This window comes from Cetorhinus maximus, chromosome 2 (assembly GCF_964194155.1).
Source record: "Cetorhinus maximus chromosome 2, sCetMax3.hap1.1, whole genome shotgun sequence".
NCBI classification, from domain to species: domain Eukaryota; kingdom Metazoa; phylum Chordata; class Chondrichthyes; order Lamniformes; family Cetorhinidae; genus Cetorhinus; species Cetorhinus maximus.
In genome coordinates this window covers 182,423,596-182,446,480 of record NC_135880.1, presented here as the reverse complement: position 1 = coordinate 182,446,480, position 22,885 = coordinate 182,423,596, and the positions used below count along the sequence as shown (strand labels likewise).

The 22,885-nt window shown below is 42.8% G+C and overlaps 1 protein-coding gene across 4 annotated transcripts in view; it reads right to left on the bottom strand.

Annotated features, from left to right (window-relative positions):
* Nucleotides 1-13,015: 13,015 nt before the first annotated feature.
* ccdc171 (coiled-coil domain containing 171) overlaps nt 13,016-22,885 on the bottom strand; it is a 226,036-nt gene continuing 216,166 nt past the window's right edge. For 3 of the 4 annotated variants that reach the window (XM_078530317.1, XM_078530309.1, XM_078530328.1), the window contains one exon: nt 13,016-16,905. In XM_078530317.1, the coding sequence (XP_078386443.1) occupies nt 16,651-16,905 (255 nt within the window). In that variant the 3' untranslated portion in view covers nt 13,016-16,650. The remainder of the gene's footprint in view (nt 16,906-22,885) is intronic. The other variant, XR_013573484.1, reaches the window with a different exon arrangement.

Sequence of the window (22,885 nt, the reverse complement as noted above, 5' to 3'; positions counted from 1 at the left end):
GCCAACTGTCAATGACGCCGGAGCTGACCAAGGGGGTGAGCCCTGGCTGCTTGGACTGAGTGCTTTGCGGCTCGGGGGCTATGACCTGGATGTGCCCTGCAAGGTGTTCCTCAGCTGGGTTTGGCCAGGCTGCAATGGTGCTGCAGGTAGAGAGTGGACTCATCAATGCTCCTCTGTCCTTTCAGGAGAAGACGGCCCACAACAAAATAGAAAGGTCGCAGAAGGATGAAGGATGCCATCTAGTCTCCTAATCCTTTCCAGATATGAGCAAGATGTCCTGGAGCCCAAGAGCCCCGAGCAACCGGGTGTGGAGAGGTGGGGGAGTTCAGTGCACAGAGGGGAGATTTTTGGTATGTGTAACCATTCTTGCATAGCCTCTTCATTGATGGGAGCCTCAAACCTGAAGTCCCCATTGATTGCTAGAAGACAAGGGCACAATGATGCTGATCTCCACTTTCTCACCAGAGTGCCAGGCACGCACAGTGACAGTGTGATGACTCTGTGTAATGACATGTCCTTGCTCTCCCTTTTAGATTCGCCAGCAGGCTCTCTGGATCCCGAAGGTCCACCCCTAACACTGGAGAGCCACCAAGCTTCTGTAGCACCTGCGTCTCACCCGCTCTCTGAAGCAGGCAGTGCAGATACCAGCACCTTGGTGGGCATTAGATCAGCAGCTAATATCTTGGTGCACATTTGTGAGGGCTCGTCACACTCGCTTGAGCTGCAGGCGGAGGCAGAGAATGCCCAGGTGCTGGCAGTCAGAGGGCTGCTGGAGACCAGGACGACGCTCAGTCGAAGGCAGATGATGAGCCTCTGGAGTCGTCCATTAGGCAGCAGATGCTGGATGTCCAGCGGGATGTGTGGGAGGATCTGGCAGAGATACATGAGCGTCTGTGTGCCATGATCTCCGTTATGGAGGAGGCCATGTGGATCATGAGCACTGTGTTGACCCTCATGGCCGAGCACACTGCCTCCTCCATAGACAGCGTGATGACTCTCGTGGAGAGGCAGCTCCAGGGACAGAATCAGGTGTTCCTGCTATTACACTGGGGTCTGCAAGCCTTCACACCAGCAAAGACGTCAAGTAATCATGGGAGGTGGATGAGGTACCCAGTATCCCAGCTAGGTACCCGTCTATCAGTGGTGAGTAGGGAGGTCCAGAGTCATCTCACGTTGGCTCGTGAGCTGCCTGTCACCTCTGCGGGCTCTTCTCAGGGCGCTGATGATGGCAGCAGCTCCTCCGCCCCTCTGCCAGTGACTGTGGCATCTGATGAGGCTGCGGTGACCAGGGAGATGCCAGCCATGCCACTGGTTGCTCCCTCCCAGGCGAGGCCAGCACAGGCTCCACTGGCCAGAGGACGCCCGCCAAGGTCATCGAGGCCAATAAGACGCAGAGTAAGAAGCCTGTCTCCAATGCCAGTGCCAGTGAGGGGGGCACCAAGTTGCAGCACTCGCAAACATAAGTTAAAGGCACTGAGAGCACAAGAGGGGCAGGTCACAGGTGATTTTATATTCATTTATGTTTACTTTATGTATATTGGTCTGGGGTTGAAGACCAGAAACGTTTATGTAAATATTATTGAACTGTCAGAATGAGATAAATTGTGTTTTTGTCTTCACTCGTATTGTAACGCTTCTCTCCCTCTGTTCTTGGATGGTGGAGAGGCGTCATGAGCCACCTTCTGAGGGGATAGCCCTTGTCACCCAGCAGCCAACCATCCAGCTGAGCTGGAGCACTGAACAGCCCCGGCACCTGGGACTGTCTGAGGATGTAGGCGTCGTGGGAGCTGCCTGGGTACCTTGCACAGACTTGTAGAATCAGCATCCTGTGATCACACACTATCTGCACGTTCATGGAGTGGAAGCCCTTCCTGTTGACAAAGGCACCGGGCTCACCTGCTGGCACCTTGATGGCCACATGTGTACAGTCTATTGCACCCTGGACGCGGGGGAAGCCAGCAATCACCACGAAGCCTCTGGCTCGCTCAGCCTGGCTGGCGTCATCTGTACAGTAAAGAACAAAGATCAGTGCCCGCCTGAACAGAGCTTCTGTCACCAGCTTGACACAACTGTGGACAGCTGATTGGGACACTCCACACAGATCCCCTACTGACCCCTGGAAAGAGCCGGAGGTATAGAAGTTGAGGCCACTGTGACCTTCAGAGCCACTGGCATGGGGTGTCCACCCACACAGTCAGAGCTGATCTCAGACCCAATCATCTGACAAATGGAGATCACTGTCTCCCTTGAGAGGCGGAGCCTCCTTTGGCATTGACCTCAGACATATTGAGGTAGCTGCATTGTCGCCTGTAAACCCTGGCAGCAGGATAGTGGTGTCTTCTGCAGCCCCTTCCACCTTGGGCTTCCTGCTGGCCCTGCGCCCCTTGTGTTTGCGCCTCTCCCCCCACAGGATTCTCCCCTGGAAGCTGCATTGGGACACCCGGCCTCCTCTCCCTTCTGCCCCTCTCTTCCTCCTCAGAGGAGGTGCCTCCAGCGGAGACCACAATCCCCATTACCAGGGTAAGGGGAGGCTGCCTGATACCTGGAAGGACCCACACAGTCTGAATCCTCCGGGGGCCTTGGAGACACCAATAGTCCTGAAATGAAGCCTGGAAATGCTAAGAATGAAGCCCCAAACAGGGAAGAAGCTGCCGAGTACCAATAAACAACCAGCAGCAAATTATCTCCAACACACCTCACAATCACACTGGCAATGCTGTTGACCCTTTTTATCCTGCCCTTTGATGGCCGGTTTTTTGAAGTTTTCTTTTTTTATTCATGGGATTTGGGCTTTGCTGGCTGGGCCAGCATTTATTGCTCGTCCCTAGTTGCCCTTGAGAAGGTGGTGGGGAGCTGCCTTCTTGAACCACTGCAGTCCCTGTGGTGTAAGTGCCCCACACAGTGCTGTTAGGAAGGGAGTTCCAGGGTTTTGACCCAGCAACTGTGAAGGAACGGCTATATATATCCAAATCAGGATAGTGAGTGGATTGGAGTGGAACTCCCAGGTGGTGGTGTTCCCATCTATCTACTGCCCTTGTCCTTCTAGATGGTAATGGCCGTGGGTTTGGAAGGTGCTGTCGAAGGAGCCATGGTGAATTCTGGCAGTGCGTCTTGTAGATGGTACACACTGCTGCTACTGTGTGTCGGTGGCGGAGGGAGTGAAGGTTTGTGGATGTGATGCCAATCAAGCTGGCTGCTTTGTCCTGGATGGTGTCGAGCTTCTTGAGTGTTGTTGCAGCTGCACTCATCCAGGCAAGTGGGGAGTATTCCATCACACTCCTGACTTATACCTTGTCGATGGTGGACAAGCTCTGAAGAGTCAGGATTTGAGTTACTCGCCACAGGATTCCCAGCCTCTGGCCTGCTCTTGTAGCTACAGCATTTATTTGGCTGTCCCAGTTCAGTTTCTGGATGTTGACAGTGGGGGATTTAGCGATGGTAATGTCATTGAACATCAAGGGTAGATGGTGAGATTCTCTCTTGTTGGAGATGGTCATTAAATTGAAAACTGCTTTGTGAATCTCTCTTTTCCTTCTCAGGCTATATGCTAAATATTGTCACTATTTGCAGATACTCTCTTACTCCAAATTGTTAATTAATTCTGGCACGTTACTTATCACTATATCTAGTCTGGCACATTCTCTTGTTGATTCTAAAGCACATTGCCCTACATTTCGCTGGATCGGGGAATCTCAGGGCTTCCCCCATTAACTCGACCTGTAAAGTTGCTGGAAGTATAAGCCTTTAAGAGTACAGCAAGGGAAGCAGAGCATTTTTGAGCTTGTTGAACAAGGAGACCAGCATAGGAGCTCCAGTTTAATAGGGTTTCATGGTGAGCTGGATAACTTAAATAAACAAATTAATTTGCATTTTTGAAGATCTTTTTAACAATTCCTGCTTTTAATAATTCTTGGGAATTAACTTCAAACTATATATCCCACAGCCCTCGAAGCAGGGCTAATTTTGTGGAGGGGAATTACACAAAGAGCTGGTCACTCAAAGGACAAAAGTGTACATTTTTATTCTTGATTGATTAACTCATTGTTTCTATTCAATCAAGAGCTTTTAATCCATGTGAAAGTATTAGCAGGTAAGAAGTAGTTAGTGAAAAATAGATCACACTAGCAATGGTAAGAAATAAAGGGTATGGGACAAAGTAAAATCAAGGCTGCAGAATCCATGAGCTGACAATCCCCAGGAGTTCTTTTTGCTATTGTTCCAGAGTAATAGTGTTGTACATTTCGGCATTTGGGGACAGGAACAGAATTTAAATTAGATGACTCAGATTCCTAAGAAGGCTGCTAGCAAATGTTTGCTTTGGAAATAGTTTTGGGTTGTGTTTTTCATTGAAGGAATGTATCCATCGTGGTGCTTTTAGTTGGGAGGTGGCCTTGTGAACTGACCTGTGATTCATGGGCTACTTGGTAACTGACTCAATCTGGGATAGTGACCGGCAGGAATGAACAATTCTTATTTGACACGTCTTCTCCATGGAGAAATATCAAGGAAAGAATACGATGAAAGGAACAGTGCTTTGCTTTTTGCTTCTAATGCATTCAAATGCTTCCCCAGCACTTGCAAAGGGTTCACTCTTAAAAGGCCTGTGTTGTCTATTTTTCTTATCTACGAGTAAGAAATTAAATTTTATAAACATTGTTTGCTTTTGGCACGCTTGGAAGTAGATGGCAAAAGTCCCAGGTGGCTTCACACATAATTTGGTAACATTTCCTTTTTAAAAGTTATTCCTCTTCTGCTGAATTTATCATGAGATTACTTCTCGCTAGGCACCTTCATTACCTGGTCAAAAGGGCGCCATACGATTTCTTCATGACCCTGTGTCAATTCTGCTATTAAGCTATCGGTGAAGATGTAACTATGACTGCTATGGGATGGCTTGTCTACTCATTTTCTCTTCCTGTGCACAAAAGTATCTATTCGCCACTCAACTCCCTTATGAGTATCTTTGAGATTGGGAAGTCACATCTGGTTTCACATTTTTAGCCCCAAGTGAGGCACAAACCTATGAAGCAGGCAAGTAAAGAATCAAAGATAAAATTGGCAGATTTTCCACATTCGTTGGGGAGTTCTTAACCACTCGAGAGCTCTTTGAAAGTAAAATTAGAAATCTAAAACAGAGGGTGTAGGACAATAACCAAGAGAACTCGGTGGAAATTAGTAAAATTTTCTGAGTGTTGTAACACACAAAGCACTGTGATTATGAGGCTGTTGCGCTAGAGAGTACAGCAAGAACTGTGAAATTCACTTCCTGGATTAATAGTTGAAGCAGAAACAATGTCAACATTCTGGATTAGATTGGGTGGGTAAATCAAGGAAAATGGTTGAAGGGAAATGAAAATAGAGCAGGTGAATGTGTTTATAATTGTTCACTCGTATGGAGGGAAAATGCCAACACTGACTGGTTGGGCTGACTATTTTTCAACTTGTAATTTCTATGTATGTAAATTATTAAGTCAAACCGTAGCCAACTCTGTTCATTGAATTCAACAGCTTGAGGTGCTCTTTAGAACTTCAGGGTAAGTAGAGAGTTCCGCATCATCTGCTCCTGAGTCAATATTAGACTGCTTTAGCCATAAATTCAAGATCAAATGGGTCATTTTTGCATCACAAATTAGCCTGCCAATAGATCATTCCTTGTGGTTTTCTCATTTAAAGCATACAATGTGTGGTTCCCAGGTAGATTTACAAATTAATTAATTTTATATTCAATATTAGCATTGAATTGAAAGTCTTATAAAAGAGTGATAAGATCACAGGTTCATAGAGGCCATGGTTAGATTAGGTCAAGCTGCCCTCTAACATGCTCCTTGCCAAAAGACTGGGGGTCAATTGAAATTTTCAAGACTGCGTGTCATAGATTTTTGTTGGGTAAAACTATCGAGGAATATGGAGCAAAAGTGAACAAATGTAGCTGAAGTACAGATAATTGAATGGCAGAACAGGTTCAAGGAGTTGAATGGTCTCCTCCTGCACGTGGTGTCATACCCAGTGATGGTGTGTCCTATTCATAACTTTAAACATGGACGGCATTCAACATATTATTTTCTTGAACTGTCAAATGGACACTAACAAGATTGCTAAGATGGCTGCCAAAGGTCAGATGACTTTTGCAATTTCCACACAGACTACCTCAAGTATCTGGAAAGATCCTCATTGAATGACCATGGGCATGAGTCCTCTTTGAATGGACATACCTAGACGAAACCCATTTGTGGAGTTTACACCTACTATGGTTTGTGGAGTCACATGAAACTCAAAATCTATAGACTCCTAGATCCACTCTCTCTGAGCTCAATACATCTTAAAGTCTCCAAGATGTTCCTTTTCAAAGTCAACCAGTACAGAAACTTGGCCTCTTGGCAAGGAAACTACAAGTGACTCACTTTGTGATCTGTTGAATATCCATCTCTTCAAGGAAATCCTGTAATAATTTTGATATAACACACCAGCTATTGATACCAACTAGGCTACCCCTTCAGAATGAAAATGCCTTCTTCAAAGGACCTGTTATGATTGCTTCTTTTTAAGATGAGACAAACACATGACTTATGAACTGTTCCTTTGTTTTTAATTGGTAGAAGTGCACTATCTTCTTGAAAATTATGTTTCTTGAGTATGTGTGAGACTGATGTAGTGCTAGACCTTCAGGGTGAATGTTTGAATAAATAATCCTCTTTATTTAAACCCATCAGAGCTTGCTGCTGATTATTACAAATTAACTACACACTGCAGGGTTGTGAAACACGCATACCTTCTTCTCCAAAAACACAATGTTTATGGACTGTAAGGGAAAGGGAACAAGGGTTTCACAGTTTCTCTCTCATCTCTGTCTGTAAACTGGACATAAATATTCATATTAGTGGAAGCTGATAAGAACATGAAACAGAAGGGAATGGAAAGATACACTGATAGACTGCGATAAAGTATGGTGGATGAGACTGGTGTGGAACACAAACACTGAACACATATTCACTGGACTGAATGGCCCGGTTCTGTGCTGTGAATTCTATGTAGTCTTACCTGAACGTTGCTTTAGACCAGAACACAACTTGTGAAGGCCCCCACTGCTTTGCTGGCAGGCTGTCGCAGATGATACTGAACAGCTTGATAAAATGGATGAAACATGACAGGGCAGGTCAGCAGTAACACAAAATAACATGTAATTCAATTTTGAAACTAGACTAATATAAGATACCAGGATAATTTTCCACATGTCACCATGTGTGTTCTATCAAAGAACCATTCACATGTTGCGAAGTGAGACTTCACTGATCCAAGACTAAATGGCACTTCATACTTTCTCTATTTCACCATTAAAAATATTTTTTCTTTGCCATTTACTTGATGTGACATTTATAGATTGACTGTTTCTATGTACAAATTCCTTTCTCATTTAAACATTTCTGGTTATACAATGAAGCTTTGAAAATGACTAATATATTTTGGCTTGTATTTTTTAATTAATCAGCAGCTCAAGGTTCTTTTTTATTTTTACATTTTATGTATTTTTCAAAGCCACAGTTCAGTTTTTTTGACAATCTCCTCACTAGAGTCAAGAGATAGTTTCAGAAACCACATAACAATTATTTTTCTATTCTGCACCAACACAAAATATACCTTTCCAATTCAAATCACTAAAACAATTTAAAAGGTCTGCTTTATTAATGTGCACTCTTTTAAATCAATATGGATGTACAATAAGATGTTGGTATCATAATCTAAGCTCTCAATAATTTAACTACAATCTGCTAAACCACAAACACATTTCATGAAACCAAGGCTTTTTCCCTCTCTCCCTAAATTACATTCTCATGTCTGTGTTTCAGTGAGACTTGAGTGTACATTCTGAATGAAATACAAGACAGTAAAGTGCCATACCAGAATGGGTAATTTGGCACATTGATAAAAATTGGAATGTATAGAAACTGCTGATGCTGAGATAAATGAGGGCTGATAATGCTGGCTTAGTGATTTATTGTGACCAAATTAGTGGCACCATCCTGTGGAACTATACACGAGGCATGACCTTTATGCTACCTCAGTGACAGAGAAAGAGGAAGTAGGATAAAAATTTGTATTGATCTGCTGATGGGTGAAAGCTGCAAGTATGAAAGCAATGACTTCACTGATGTTACATGAAGAGAGAAGCACAGTAAGTGAATTGTCTTAATGTTAAAAGAATTCTCCGAGATCCAAAGAAAGCTTTTTTTCCATTTTGTGAACATTCGAACGTTTTACAATAGATACAAATATCTGACCTGTTCCAGTTCAAGCACTGTCACGTACTACCTCTGAATCTTTATTGGCAACACAGGGACCACATGCATAGACACAGAGATGGCTGGAAACAAAATTTCAGGGTTCAAACTTTCAACAAGGTTTTTTCATTTTTGTGACTGTGCCTGACACTTAACCAGCTATTGTTAGTTCAGTTGTTCCAAATTAAAATGCTTGGTATAAATAATGCTAATTAGTTTATTATGCTAAATGTGGAGAAAGAGAAAAGAACTCACGAGAACAATAACCAAGAATTATTGTCCACAAAGATTTTTACATAAGTGGGGAGAGGGAGCTGCGGATAATTTTTAAGACTTTGGCAGCACACGACAGGCGCTAGATAATGCAGTTTGCATGATGATGCCATCGCTTTACAAACAAGTTAGTGGTTTGCCACTTTGAATGTGCAGGTAATTGAAATGATATATAGCTCACAGCCTAACATATTGGTTTAGAAATCCACTAAGAATGTAAGAACGTTAGAAACAGGAGCGGGCGTAGGCCATTCAGCCCATCAAGCCAGCTCCACCATTCAATAAGATCTTGGCTTATCTGATTGTGACTTTAACTCCACTTTCCTGCCTGCCCCTATAACCCTAGACTCCCTTGTAGATTAAAAAATCTGTCTAGCTCAGCCTTGAATATATTTAATGACCCAGCCTCCACTGTTCTCTGGGTAGTGAATTCCAAAGATTGACGACCCTCTAAGAGAAGGGAAATTCCTCTCCATCTCCATCTTAAATGGGAGACCCCTTATTTTGAAACTGTGCCTCCTAGTTCTAGATTCCCCCACAGGGGGAAACATCCTCTCAGCATCGACCCTGTTAAGCCCCCTCAGAATTATATATGCTTTAAGGTGAACATGCATCAGGAAGTAGATTTTTGTGCCCATTAATTCTCCCCACAGTAAGTTTCCAATCTAGGCACTTGATGGATGAGATACAGTCCCATTGGGAAGGAAAGAATATTGGCATCTCATCATACTGGCACAATCTGTGTGGATACTGTTCATCCAGTTAATACACAAGATGATGCACAACATCAGGAGAGAAACATAGGGCAGAATTTAATGTTCCCTCTCCTCCCTCAGCAATGCCTATCTCATGACCCACACCTGTGTCCTGGGGTCCCTTGGCGATCCTAAGCGTCTCCCATGCGCACTACTGGCAGTTACCATTGCTCCCACTGGCACTGCCTGCAATGGACATCTGCTGGCCAGGAGCTCTCGGGAGCCAGGACCTCCGTCCAGGGTCCTTATTCCAGGGAAGGCCTGCCACTGTCCACAGATACTTAATTTGGAGGCCTTCCCAAAAGGAGGCGACCTGGGACTTTCAGTAGCTCTCCAGCCAATAGGTGAGACCCCCGTCGTCTGCATTAAACACCACTGCCCATAGAATCATGGAATGGTCATTGCACAGGAGGAGGCCATTTAGCCAGTCATGTCCTTGCCGCACTCTAAGATCACTCAGCTCGTCCCATTCCCCTGCCTTTTCCCAGTAGCCCTGCAAAGTTTTTCTCTTCAGATTCCCTTTGAAAGCTACAACTGATTTTGTTTCCACCACACAGTCTGGCAGTGCATTCCTGTCCTTAGCCACTTAATATGTAAAAAATGTTTTCTTCGTGTCGCTGTTGCTTCTTTTGTCAATCACCTTAAATTGGTTCTCAAATCTTCTGCCAATGGGTAGTTTCTCCCTATTGACTTTGTTCAGACCCCTCATGATTTCAGACATCTCTCTTCTCAACCTTCTCTTCTCCAAGGAGAACAGCCCCAGCTTATTTTTATAAAGCCCAGGATCCTGTCTGCCTTATTAACCACTTTCTCAACCTCTCCTGGCATCTTCAATCATTTGTGCATATATACCCCATGTCCCTCTATTCCTGCAATTCCTTTACAATTTAGAATTGCACCCTTCTATTGTCTTTTCTATTGCCTTTCCTTGTTCTAACAAAATGTATCACTTTACACTTCTCTGCATTAAATTTCATCTGGCACATGTCCTCTAGAAGTCTATTAGTACCTTTCTCACAGTTCACAATACTTCCAAGTTTTATCCCATTTGCAAATTTTGAATTGTGCCCTGCACACCCAAGTCATCCATTAATATTAACCCTAACTCATCACTCATTAATATAGATCATTGAGAACAGGTATCCTAGTACTGATCTCCCTGGGAATCCCACTATATACCTTCCTCCAGTCCTCAAAAACAACCATTCACCACTACTGTGTTATGATCCCAGCTGATGTTACTACTGGACAAGCCAGATCCCAGGGTGGAACCTCGCTTGATAGATTCTAACTTTTGTTTTTTGTTTAGATATGTGGAGAGTGGCTACTGAATAGAGTCACAGGAGGCAGCTGATGAACTTTTAACAAAATAATAAAACATTTATTAAACAAGAAAAGATGAACTATATTACAATACTCCTTCACCCACAACCATACCTTTACAGATATATACAATTTGTAAGGATAACACAAGTTACAAATTCTATCTTACACTCTAATATTCCCAGTAAATACACAGTCTATGTAAACCAAAAGGCGACCTGTGGTCAGACACATCACACTCTGAAACCAAGTGACAGATGCCACCTCAACCAGATGCTATGGATCCCTCATCAACACCCCCCAGACGATTGTCACACTGTGAGCCAACCTGCCTCACTAAACTCCATCTTTCACACGCATTTTCTCTCATATGCTCATCAGCTACACCAACAGAACACCACTGCTTCACTTGCCCATAGTGAAGAGCTACAGACCTTGGCGGTCTCCTTGGATCTTCTGGCTTCTTGCAAGCCTATATTGCTTTAAGTCTGATTCCTGCAGCTTTCTCCCATTAAGCTTGGAGCCTTCCGCTCTGCGCCTTAATGTCACTTCCATAGAACAGGGCCTTTTCCAGACTCCTGTTCTTCCTTTGACTAGAAGGTCTTCTTGGGACCCATCTTTTCTGTCTCACTCCTTGACTTTGGGACTTTTCAGTTCTTTTGGGAAACCTGCTCCCCCACTCTCCTATTAGACTGCTGACAACTTGGTATCTCCCTTGAGATCCAGAACTCACTCTGTTATTTTAACTTTAGAGCAACTCATCTAGGATTCTTAGACTTATTTTCCTCAGCAGTCTGCTAGTATGTCATTTAGGAATAGACTTAAACTGCTCCCTTCACCTTATAGCAGAATGACCAACTGCACTCAAACTGCTTTTGGTTCCTCTATGTGGGCCTCCTGTTGCTAGGCAACAGCACAGCTTTTCTACCTTGTGTTTGTTTTACCTTCCCTTCAAGAGTCGTAAAATCTAATTAAAATGCAGGCATCTTTTAAAGTGAAACTAAAACTCAAATTCTCCCTTCCTTAACACACAAGTACAGAAATACAAATTAAACTTAAGGATATACTTTATTCCTAACACACACAAATACACACATAATTTACTTAAAACTCTTAGTTCCTAACATTTGTTTCCCTTATTCAGCCAGTTTCATATCCATGCTGCCACTGTCCCTTTTATTCATGGGCTTCAACTTTGCTGACTAGCCTGTTATCTGACATTTTACCACCTTTTGGAAGACCACATACATCACATTAACCACATTACTCTTATGAACCTTCTCTACTACTTCATCAAAAAACTCAATCAAATTAATTAAATATGATTTTCCCTTAACAAATCCATGCTGACTTTCCTTAATTAATTAATCCACATTTGTCCAATCGACTGTTAATTTTGTCCTGGATTATCATTTCTAAATGCTTCCCCATCACCAAGGTTAATCTGACTGGCCTTTAGTTGCTGGGTTTATCCTTGCACCCTTTTTTGGACAAGAGTGCAACACTTGCAATTCTCCAGTCCTCTGGCACTATCCAGTACCTAAGAATTGGATGATTAGAGCCAGTAACTCCACAATTTCCACCCTCAGTGACTTGGATGCATCTCATCCAATCCTGGAGACTTATCAGCTTTAAGTACAGAGTCCCCATATAACCCCTCCTCTTCATCAATTTTTTGTCCATCCAGTGTCTCAACTGCCTCCTCATTCACTATGACTTTGCAGCATCTTCTTCCTAGGTAAAGGCAGATGTAATCACTAAAGGTTCAGGTCTAGATTTTCCTTTTTGCCATTCCTTACATCAGAATGACTAATGGCACATTTCAAACAGATGGCAGTGCAGATCGAAGTGTCATGTTTAAACCAATTTTCTACCAGCTTATTAGCATAACCTCAGGTTAATGTTCTGATGGGCTTAATAAGCAGATAAGTGGTAGGACAGAAAGATTGTGTGTAACTCAAAATTGAAGGAATTTGGGAAATTAAAGTAGAAAAAAGCAGAGAGATGGAAGCTATCAAAGTAATCAAACATTTAATAATCAAGGACAGTAATTTAAATTCCACACAAAAATGCACATTATTGTAGATTTCAATCTGTACACACGGATGCTCCAATAAAACACTAATAAAACCACAACTTTAACTTTTCAATCACCTTAAATCAGTGGCCTCAATAATGTACTGTACATGACACAGCAAATATTTCCAACTCATCACTAACAATACCATGGGAGATTTGTTAGTATGCCTGCGTATATATATAAAATATATAATAAATATAAATAAATATACACACACAAAGATTGTGTTGAGTATTTAAATTAGCTCAACCTACTCTCGACAACACGTTACAGATGCAAAACAATGTTAAACCAATTCTTTTAGCCTTAAATTAGCATTTTCCAATCAATGTAGCATCAACATGCTAACCTGTTATTTTTTGTATTAAGTTTCATTGGTTCTACATTTAATACATTAATTTCAGCGAGGGTTTTATTTGCAATGAATAGAATGCCACCTTTCAGTCATGGTTCAACATTGACAACCAACCTTGCAAGGGGTCGTCCTTTCTGAACTTACCGGTCAGAACAGGAGAGAGGATTTCAGTATCAGTTAAAAATCTGAACACTTGACAATGAACTCAAACTTTCCATACTTTATAATATGCATGTTGACCCAATAAATCTGCAGGGAAGGACACCTTGGCCAAAGTGCCAAATTACACACCTAGTAGAACCTCTAATGACCCTGCCAAAGTTCAAAAGCTTAGGGACAGGTCCCCTGATTCATGCCACATCATCTCAACTTCAACAATCCAAGTGGAGGTTGGCTGATGGGCTGTGCTTTGACTTGCATGCAGATTTATGCCTAAACCTAAGGGGTTTCCCTTTGCATTCCTGCTGGCTCACCACCTCAGTCACTTGTCTTTTCAGCCTTGGGAAAGGTTGCCAAGAGGCTAAGATGTCTTCTAATGTTCTCCCAGAAATATTCTAAACTCTAAGCCTGTATAATTATCAGCACCAAAATGTAACATGCCAAGGTGGAGAATTATGATCTGAACCCAGACAAATGGTAAAGATATCACAGCTTCAAAATCAATAAAACCTATATAACATTGAAAAGATGTATGCTATTATCCACATAAATCATTAACACAAATAAAACACGCATATAGCACATTTTAAACATTATTGGTGACAGCAAGCAAAACATGCAACTACAAATCCACAAAGACAAAGAAAGCCAACTAAAGCAATCACTAGCATAAAAAGTGAGGCTATATGCAAATCCTGGAAACCAAACCAAAAGCACCTCAAGGGAAATTTTGAGTTTTCAACACAATAATTAGAAATCCAGTGAATAGATAGGTTCTAAATGGAAAGCTCTTTAATGAACACTAATTTAGTTTAGAATACTGGAAATTCCACTTATTATAACATTATATTGCTACTTTCCACTTGCTAGATTCGGATGTTGAACTGAAATGCAAGCTTAAAGCAATTCTGAATTGGCACATTTGTTAGTTCACTAATTGCGGTTCAATTTCAGGTTTACTTTCTCTGACTTTCCCGACTTATGCCAGCACTTTGCACGTCACGGCTGGCTGTACATACAAGCCCAGAGGTTTCAGTGCACGCTCCTCATTTTCTTAGCCGTGCCATTAGAATCAAGGGAGGAAGCTTTCAACCGGTTTGTTGTTTGTTAATCCAGAGGTTGGGGCCCTTTTTGCTGGCAGGAAGGTGGCAAAGGATGTTTTAATATTCTCCAGCTGTCCGCCACTCACTTCTACCACTTAATGACACTTTTGTGATCCTAATTCTCACAAATCACAGTTCATCTTAAATATATATATGAAAATTTGCATTTACATTTAGTCCCATGTTGCAGCATACATGTCCCTAGCTTGAGCTAAATGGAGACTGTCATCAAAATATTCATAGATTGCTGTAGGTGGCTGCAAATACTGAGAAGCTTGTTTTTATTGTGATTTTATTGCAAAATGGTTCACGCGGAATGCGGCCCTGGTGGAAAATTATGTCCAAACCCTGTTGCTGCCACTTCTGTGAATTGAAAAGGGCAATAAAGTGACAATGGAGACTCATTTTGCATCTGGAAAGACAGTTAGAAATGTAAAACTATTTTCTTATTGAATATTCTTACTGTACAGCTGCTATTTTGATGATTAAATGTTTTTGGTTGCAGATTGAAACATTTTGCATGAAATCCTTTCCATAATGTTTCAATAACTTAATAAGGAATATTGTATTGTGCCAGACAATGAGAAGAAATTTATATTAAAATGGTCTTTCTGAAAACAAAAATGGATTTAAATTTTATGGTACCTCCCAGCGACTGAAAAACAGCAATGTATTCCTCAATTGCTTAAAGGTTTGTAAATAAGTTTTTAAAAATTTTACAAATTCCTCATTGCCAACTCAAGTGAAAATAACGCTTGCATCTAAGGGGTTAAAAACTTTAACCATTAGCAATAACTCATTGGAACTATATACTGATGACCAACTGAAAACCACTTCATAAATTGTAGGCACCTAAAAACTTGTCAAAGATGTTGCCAGAACTCGCCTTGTGGTTAGCACTCAGTTCCTTCCTGCCTGACCTATTATTTGATATTTGACCAGTTGGTTTCAAGACACTTGCTCTTTCGAGCTGAAATGTCACAGGGGCTTCATGTCAACTCCCTGACATCTTGGCCTGACATGAGCCTTTTACTTGTGTGCGCTACAAAGCAGAAAATGCAGGGCAACAGCTACGGTTCCGATACGGTGCCACTTTCTTTCTCATTTGGGGGGGGGGGCACGGTGTAGAGTAGGGGTTAATCAACCACGAGATTCCAAAATGAAATTACATCCTTGTTTTTATTTTTGTCGTCTTCATTTAATCTACCCACATTTCTGTTTGCTCCCATCGCTAGCTTCACGTTCCAATACATTTCCCTTCAGCTAAACTACGGGGATGGGGTGGAAATTAGGAAGTTTACTCTATCACTTTAATAAAAAGGAATGGCAATCTGTATGTGCTTGTTATGAGGCAGGATGAAGCCAGTTACACTGTTATAAAACTCCACATCTGGTATCAAAGTGCCTAAATTCAGCATCAGAGTTCTGCAGTGCCACTCGGCATCTGGTTCATGACTCAGGGGTCAGTGTGATTATCTTAACTGCAATGTTTCCAAGCTACTAAGCCAGCTTCTCTGTGCCACAAAGGCCGAAGTAGCAATTACTTCAAAAAGTCTTTGAGAACATATTAAATGGATTAGTTGCAATAGTGACACTCATTCAGGAACTGACCTTGCACAGTACATAAACATGTCATCCCCATTTCTCTCAGTACAGTTGTTTCACCTTTCCTTATCAGACAATAACTGATAAGAGGATGAGGTTGAGGGCCTGCAGGGAGCAGATCCAACAGTTAACTCAGTACGTTCAACTGAGCAATGCTATCATCATGTAGCTCAGTGAGAGGCAATCTGACCTTCTCACATTGACCAGGAGTGACATTATTGTGCAGAGAAGAACCAGTCACATCATTTCTGCTCTGCACAACCTGTTTAAAGTTTGCAACTAAATGCTTGTCTTCAGTTCAGTTGACAAGAGAGAAGAGGGGGCTCAGTGAACCATGGCAGGGCTGCCATGAAATGACAGGAATCATTGGTATACATTTCAAATAGCTTTAGCAATCCTATTAAAGTGCTGCATCCCACTTTAAAACAGACGTGTATAAAAAATCTTTGATAGATAGAGACTAAAATGGCTTATTGATTTTAAGTCTATGCAAAATTACTTAAAATGTGTCACTCTTTTGCATTTAAAATATAGCTATTCAATAAAAAATGAAAATCAAACATAGATAAGTAACAGATGATCTGTTTAACCATACACACAAGCTCAAAAAAGATTTTCAATCGAAGGTTATAACACTAAATACAGGATTGCTTATAACTGCCCTCATTTCAAAAGGGGTGGTGTTTACTTAATTCAGACAACAGCAAAAAAAAAATAGACTTTACAATTGTAATCTAAATGTACTATGGAAGCCATTATGTTCTGGTCTCAAGGATCCAGTGGATGAACTGACGCGGAGAGAGTAGGATGAAGAGCGGGAACGTGGTCTGCTGTTCCCTGGTGTCTCTCTCAAAAAGCTGTATGAGGTGTCCATTTCTGGCTGCAATGGTGCAAAGTCCTGGCTGCTCGTCTTCTCGTGCGGTAAGATCACTTGAGAATGGCAGGGGTTTGGTTGATCTAAATGGGTCCCAATGGACTGCATAAAGAGGAGAATGGGGGATGAGGCGGGGGGTGGGGGAGGAAGAAAAAACACAAAAGATTAGATAATCAAATAATAATGGAGTGCAAAAGTGCAATTAGATACAGCAAAAATGAATCCAAAAGCATGCTGTGTGCTATCCAAATCTATCCTTCCCATTGCCAAAATTGAGAACCGAAGCTGGTATAAAAAGGTAAATTGACAAATCGGTTAAACAGGGAGCTGTTTATAAAATTGATATAAAGTGCAAGCAGAGCAAATTTCTAGAATGGTAATAACCTGCTACAATTAACCCAGCAATTTTCCAAGGCAAGTGGCATAGTGGGTAATGTCACTGGGCTAGTAATCCAGAGGTCCAGACTAATGCTCTGGGGACAGGGGTTCAAATCCCATCATGGTGGCTGTTGGAATTTGAATTTGTTATTACCAGGTGAGGAGGAGTGAACTGGCTATCCTCTATTCAACCTCCTCTGTTGGTCACAACAAAAGTTTAAGTTTCTTTTTCACAAGGATATGCCCTTTTCCAAATCAGAATGTGTTTAACTATTTGAGCTGTAATAAGGAGCAAACCAAACAAGGTTTTTTTGAGTCAAAGAGCGAGCAAATTTATTAACCACTAAACCCGAGGAAAATAATAAAAACGTGACATCAAGCATTTGGCCTCATGCAGTCATTTGGGCGCACATACATGGCATCAGAAATAAGGGGAGTCAGAGTCCAATGACAAAAAAGGTAAAAGAACATATGGTTAAGTGTCCTTCTACTGTCCTTGAGATGTAGATTTTAAGTTTCTTGGATGTGGTCAAATGTAGAAGTTGTTGCAATTACTATGAGATCTTGGTTCGCTGGTAGGTTTCTGGTAGGGTTGACTTCTTGAAACGAGCAACACTCTTATTCCAAAAGAGGGAGAGAGAGCAGCTTTCAGCCTGTTTCCTCAGCTGCAGGCTTTCTTGATACCACCTGTGTCACTTGCAATCTCTCTCAAGAGGCTAGGCAGCCTTGCTTTGAACTGCCTCACTCATTGTGTATCTATCTCCAAGAGGTTTTGGGTGTGTCTGTCTATAGCATCCATTGTTTCAAAACACAGTACTTTGCATTTTTAATGTGTCTTCCTTGGACAGTTATGCGTATCGATAGGTACCTGGATTATAGGAAATGTCTCTTCTCTCAACACACCCCCCGAGGGTGATTTGTTGGTTTCTTGCCTTCACCTTGGAATGTGGCCTTGCATTTTTAAGCAGTTTCCTCTGTCTCAGCTCAAATTGCAAAATTTCCAGTCAGTTGCAAGTTGAAAAATCATATTTGCAAAAAATAATGGCGCAGAGCCTCATGACATAAAAAAATGAAATGAGATTCACTCTCATTTCATTACAGGTTATAAAAACACAAAAAAAAACATTCACTTCCATTCACTCTCTTAGCCTTAATCTGGATTATCCCATTAGTTCTAACTGGGTCTCTCAATTCCGGGCAGGGTGTCTGCAATCACATTCAATTTCCCTGCAATTTAGGTGATTTTTAAGTGATATGGTTGGAGAAACAAGCTCCAATGAAATAACCTTGCATTCTGAGTTTTGAATTTCTCCAAAGGTTAAAGGGTTGTGGTTGGTATAGAATGTGGTCTCTTTGCATCCATCTCGGACATATATCTCAACGTGTTTGAGAGCCAATAATAAACCTAGGACTTCTTTTCCTCTGTGGAATAATGTTTCTGATGTTTGTTTTGTTTTTTGGAGAAGTACCCCACCTGTCTTTCTATTCCTGATTCATCCTCATGGATGAGGATAGCCCCTACCCAAAGGTCACTAGCATCAATGGCTACTTTAGATACTTGGTTAAAGTCTGGAGCTGCTAGCACTGGTTCATTAAAATGGCTTTCAAACTCTTGAAAGCTGTTTGGCGTTTCTCGGTCAAAACTACTGCTTCTTTCTGTAGTTGGTCTGTCAACGGGGCAGCTACAATGCGGAAGTTTGGGAAGAACTTGCAGTAGAACCCACACATCCCTAAAAATCTCATGACTTCCTTTTTTGTTGTGGGAATAGGAAACTGTACCACTGCTTGTACCTTTGCAGCTTTGGGCAGTACTTGTCATTCATCCACCATGTATCCTAGGTAGGTCACGTGAGCCTTAACAAACCTGCTATTTGTAAGAATGACCATTAGGTCAGCTGGTTGTAACTTCTGGAAAGGGCTTCCAGTTTCTCTAAATGAGTTCCCAGGTGTCCCTGTACACTAGGTCATCTGGGGACATTACACAATTGGATAAACCTGCGACTACTTGGTCCATCAGCCTTTGAAAGGTGGCTGGGGTATTTCTGAGTCCAAATGGCATGACTCGACACTGGTATAACCCATCCAGAGTCACAAAGGCAGAGATTTCCTTTGCATGGACGGTCAATGTAACCTGCCAGTATCCCTCGAGTAAATCTACCTTTCTAATGTAGGCTGTGTTATTTACCCTATCTATGTAGTCTTCCAGGTGGGGAAATCGGGTAGGAGTTGGCTCTGGTTATTGCACTGACCTTGCGGTAGTCAATGCAGAGCCCTGTGGAACCATCTGGCTTGGGCACGAGCACAACTGGAAGGCTCTAGCTATTGCTGCTAGGTTCTATTAGTTGGTATTCCAGCATGTAGTTAAACTCCTCCCAAACCTGGACGAGCTTTTCCGAATCTAAATGGTAGGGATGTTGCCTTATGGGAGGAAACTCTCCCACATTTACATCATGTAGGGCTAGGGTGGTTCAGCCTGGCTTCCTCTCCAGGTGTTTTTAAATGCAGCGAGCAGCCTCGTCATGTTTCCTCACTGTTCTGCATTTAGGTGGGTGAATATGGTGTCCAATTTCACTGGAATTTCTGTGTTTGTTACCTGGGCAGTAGGGTGTTATTTCCCCACAATACATTAATATTTTGCCCATGTCTCACTCCAATTCGTTCTCACTGTTCCTCTTGTCCTCCAGGTCTGTTGTTCTTGGACTGACCGTTACCTGCTTGTCCCCTTCTCGGCTGTGATACTGTTTTATCATGTTGCCTTTGCTTTTTCTGCGGTCTGGGTAGTTTACTTCCCCAAGCTTCATTGCTACTCTGTACGGGCAACTGAACTGGGCTTTTAGGGATTCACCTAGCATTGGTAGGAGCACGAGCACATAGTCTCCTGGCTGAGAGGCTCAGGCCCTGACACGTTTGCCTGTTTTATCACAGCTGCTTGGGAGAATTTTTAAGTGATCTTGAGCCACATCACAGGTTACCATGAGTCACTCATGGAACACAGTTTCGTAGTCTAACATGGAGACTTCCTCCTTCTGTACTAAAAATCGCTCCTTGAGAGATAAGGACCTCTCACTTGGTGTCCGTGAACCAATTCAAATGGAGTAAACCCGGTCGGCTCATTGGGTGAGTCTCTGGTAGCAAACAGAAGAAAACCTAGTCCTTTATCCCAGTCAATGGCAGTACTCGTGGTAGTGTGCCCTGATCTTCGTTTTTAGGGTCTGGTGGCACTGTTCTAGCACCCCTTGTGACTCTGGGTGATACACTGAGGACTTAAGTTGGGTCACGCCCAGGTTACCTAGGACTTCCTGGAATATTCAAGACATTAAATTTGAGCCCTGATCCGACTGGATCTCTGTGGGCAGTTAACACTGGGTAAAGAATTGTGTTAATTTCGTCACCAGTATTTTGGCATATATGGTTCTCAGGGGAAGGGCCTCTGGGAAGCAGGCAGCCACGTCAATGATGGTAAGGGTATACTGGTGGCACCTTTTTGTTTTGGACAGGGGCTCCACACAGTCCACTAGCACCTTGCTAATTGGTTCTCCGAAAGCCGGCACAGGAATCATAAGTGCAGGTTTTATTGCAGGCTGGGGTTTCCCATAATCTGGTGGGTGTGGCAGGTTCTGCAAAACCTTAGTACATCCTCGTGGAGGTGTGGCCAGTAAAAATGCTGGCTGATGTGGACTTGGGTTTTGTTAATACCGACATCAGTACCTCAGCAGCACTGCTACCTGGCAGATCACTGTCCACCCCTTGTTGCAGATGTTGGGGTGGGGGGGGGGTCTCCACTTCCTCATCAACACCTCATTTTTAACATAGTAGCATTCAGGGATTGTGTCTGCCTCAGCTTTGGTTTGGGCAGCTTGAGCTAACTTTTTTTTAAAACAACAGATCAGCTTTCTGAGCCACAACCAAGGAAGGTCTACTTATTACCTTCTTAGGGTCTTCTAGACTCCCAAAAATGGTCTCAGATAACCAGACAGTAGGGTGTAGTGCCATGTCAGCCTCCTCTGACAGAGTTTGTCTGGCTAGAGACCGGGTTACCACAGTCAGAGGAAATTGCAGGCACTTTCTCCTGCAGCTGTTCTGTATCCCTAACCTTGGTTGGCTTCTTTGAGGCTATTGGGGATGCTATCATTTTTGACTCCACCGGGTCACTACTGAGGAGCAGGGAGACCCTGCTCGCAGGAAAACTGGGGACGGCTCCCATGTTCACCAGTCCTGACACTAGGTTGCACTCCAGTTGCAACTAGTTTAAAGGGATGGGCATGTACCCTCCTTCAATACTCTTTACCAACACCCTGCACTTACTGCACTCTTTGGTGGGAAGTTGATTCCTTTCCAGCAGTAGAGTTTTTCTGGCCCCTGTATCCCTCAGTATCACTGTAGGCTCGCTCACGTTACTCTGGGGAAATGTGGCCACTCTTCCTTCTGATATATAATCCTTGTATCTCATCAGCACTCTCAGTTGTGTGTCTACAGGGATCCGCTGCTGCAGGCAGAGCCAAAGCCTGGTCTGCTATGCTGTCTGACTCCAATTTTCTGAGTGGCGTTGTGTGTGCTCCAACAAATCCCACAGGTTTTTCCCTTACGCTCCAGTAATCAACATGGAGGTGTCCCACCTTGTGGCAATTAAAACACAGTCTTCTTGGCCTTACTTCTCTTCTCAGCACCATCCTTTCTGGTCTGAAGAGGGTCCCCTGTGTTTCCAGCTGCCCCTTCTATCCCGTGGGTGCTCGGTTTCCTATCACTCTCCCGCCTTCTATCCTTCTCAGTTGGTTGGGGGCAACTAGGGAGGGGTTTCCTTTGGGATGAGAGTTTGTGGACAAGCTCATAATCATCAGCCAGAGTTGCTGCCTGTTTGTCCCCTGTTCCTCTCTGTGCATTCTTATCAGTCAGAAAGGGTATGAAGTTTTTGAACTCCTTAATAAGAATTATTTCACAAAGGCTTACACAGGTGGCATCAATTTTAAGCACCTGTACCCACTGGTCAAAAGCAAGCTGCTTAAGCCGTTCAAATTACAGGTACTTCTGGTTGGTTGTTTCTTGAGGGCACTGAATTTTTTGACGTTACGCCTCCAGTACTAACTGGCACACATTTAAAATAGCCCTCTTTGCTGCCTCCTGGTTTGTTGCTCTTTCTTCAGACAAGGAGGAATAAACCTTGTAAGCTTTCCTGTCAGCTTACTCTGCAATTGCAGCGACCAGTGTTGGGCTGGCCATTTTAACTGATGTGCTAACCTTTCGAAAGAGATGAAGGCGGCGTCCACCTCTTCTTCATTAAACTCAGGGATTAAATGGGTAAAATTTGAATACTTCAACCTTTAAGCCTGAGCGAGGGGTGGCTCCCTCACCAGGGGTGTCTTCAATGGGCACAGTGGGATCCTTCCTCCTCAGCTCAAGCTGTTTTAATTTAAACTCCCTTTCCTTTAATTCTCTCACTCTTTTTCCCTTTCCTCAAATTCTAGTTCTAATTAAAGCTGCTCCAATCTTAATTTCTCCACCTCTAATTTATCTATTTATCACACAAACACATGAAATAGGAGCAGAAGTAGGCCATTTGGCCCCTCGAGCCTGCTCCGCCATTTAATACGATCAGGGCTAATCTGTTGATGTTTCGAATTCCACATTCCCATCCACCCCCAATAGCTTTAGATTAGTGTTAGGCAAGGGAATCAATCTACCTCAGCCTTAAAAATAGTCAATGACC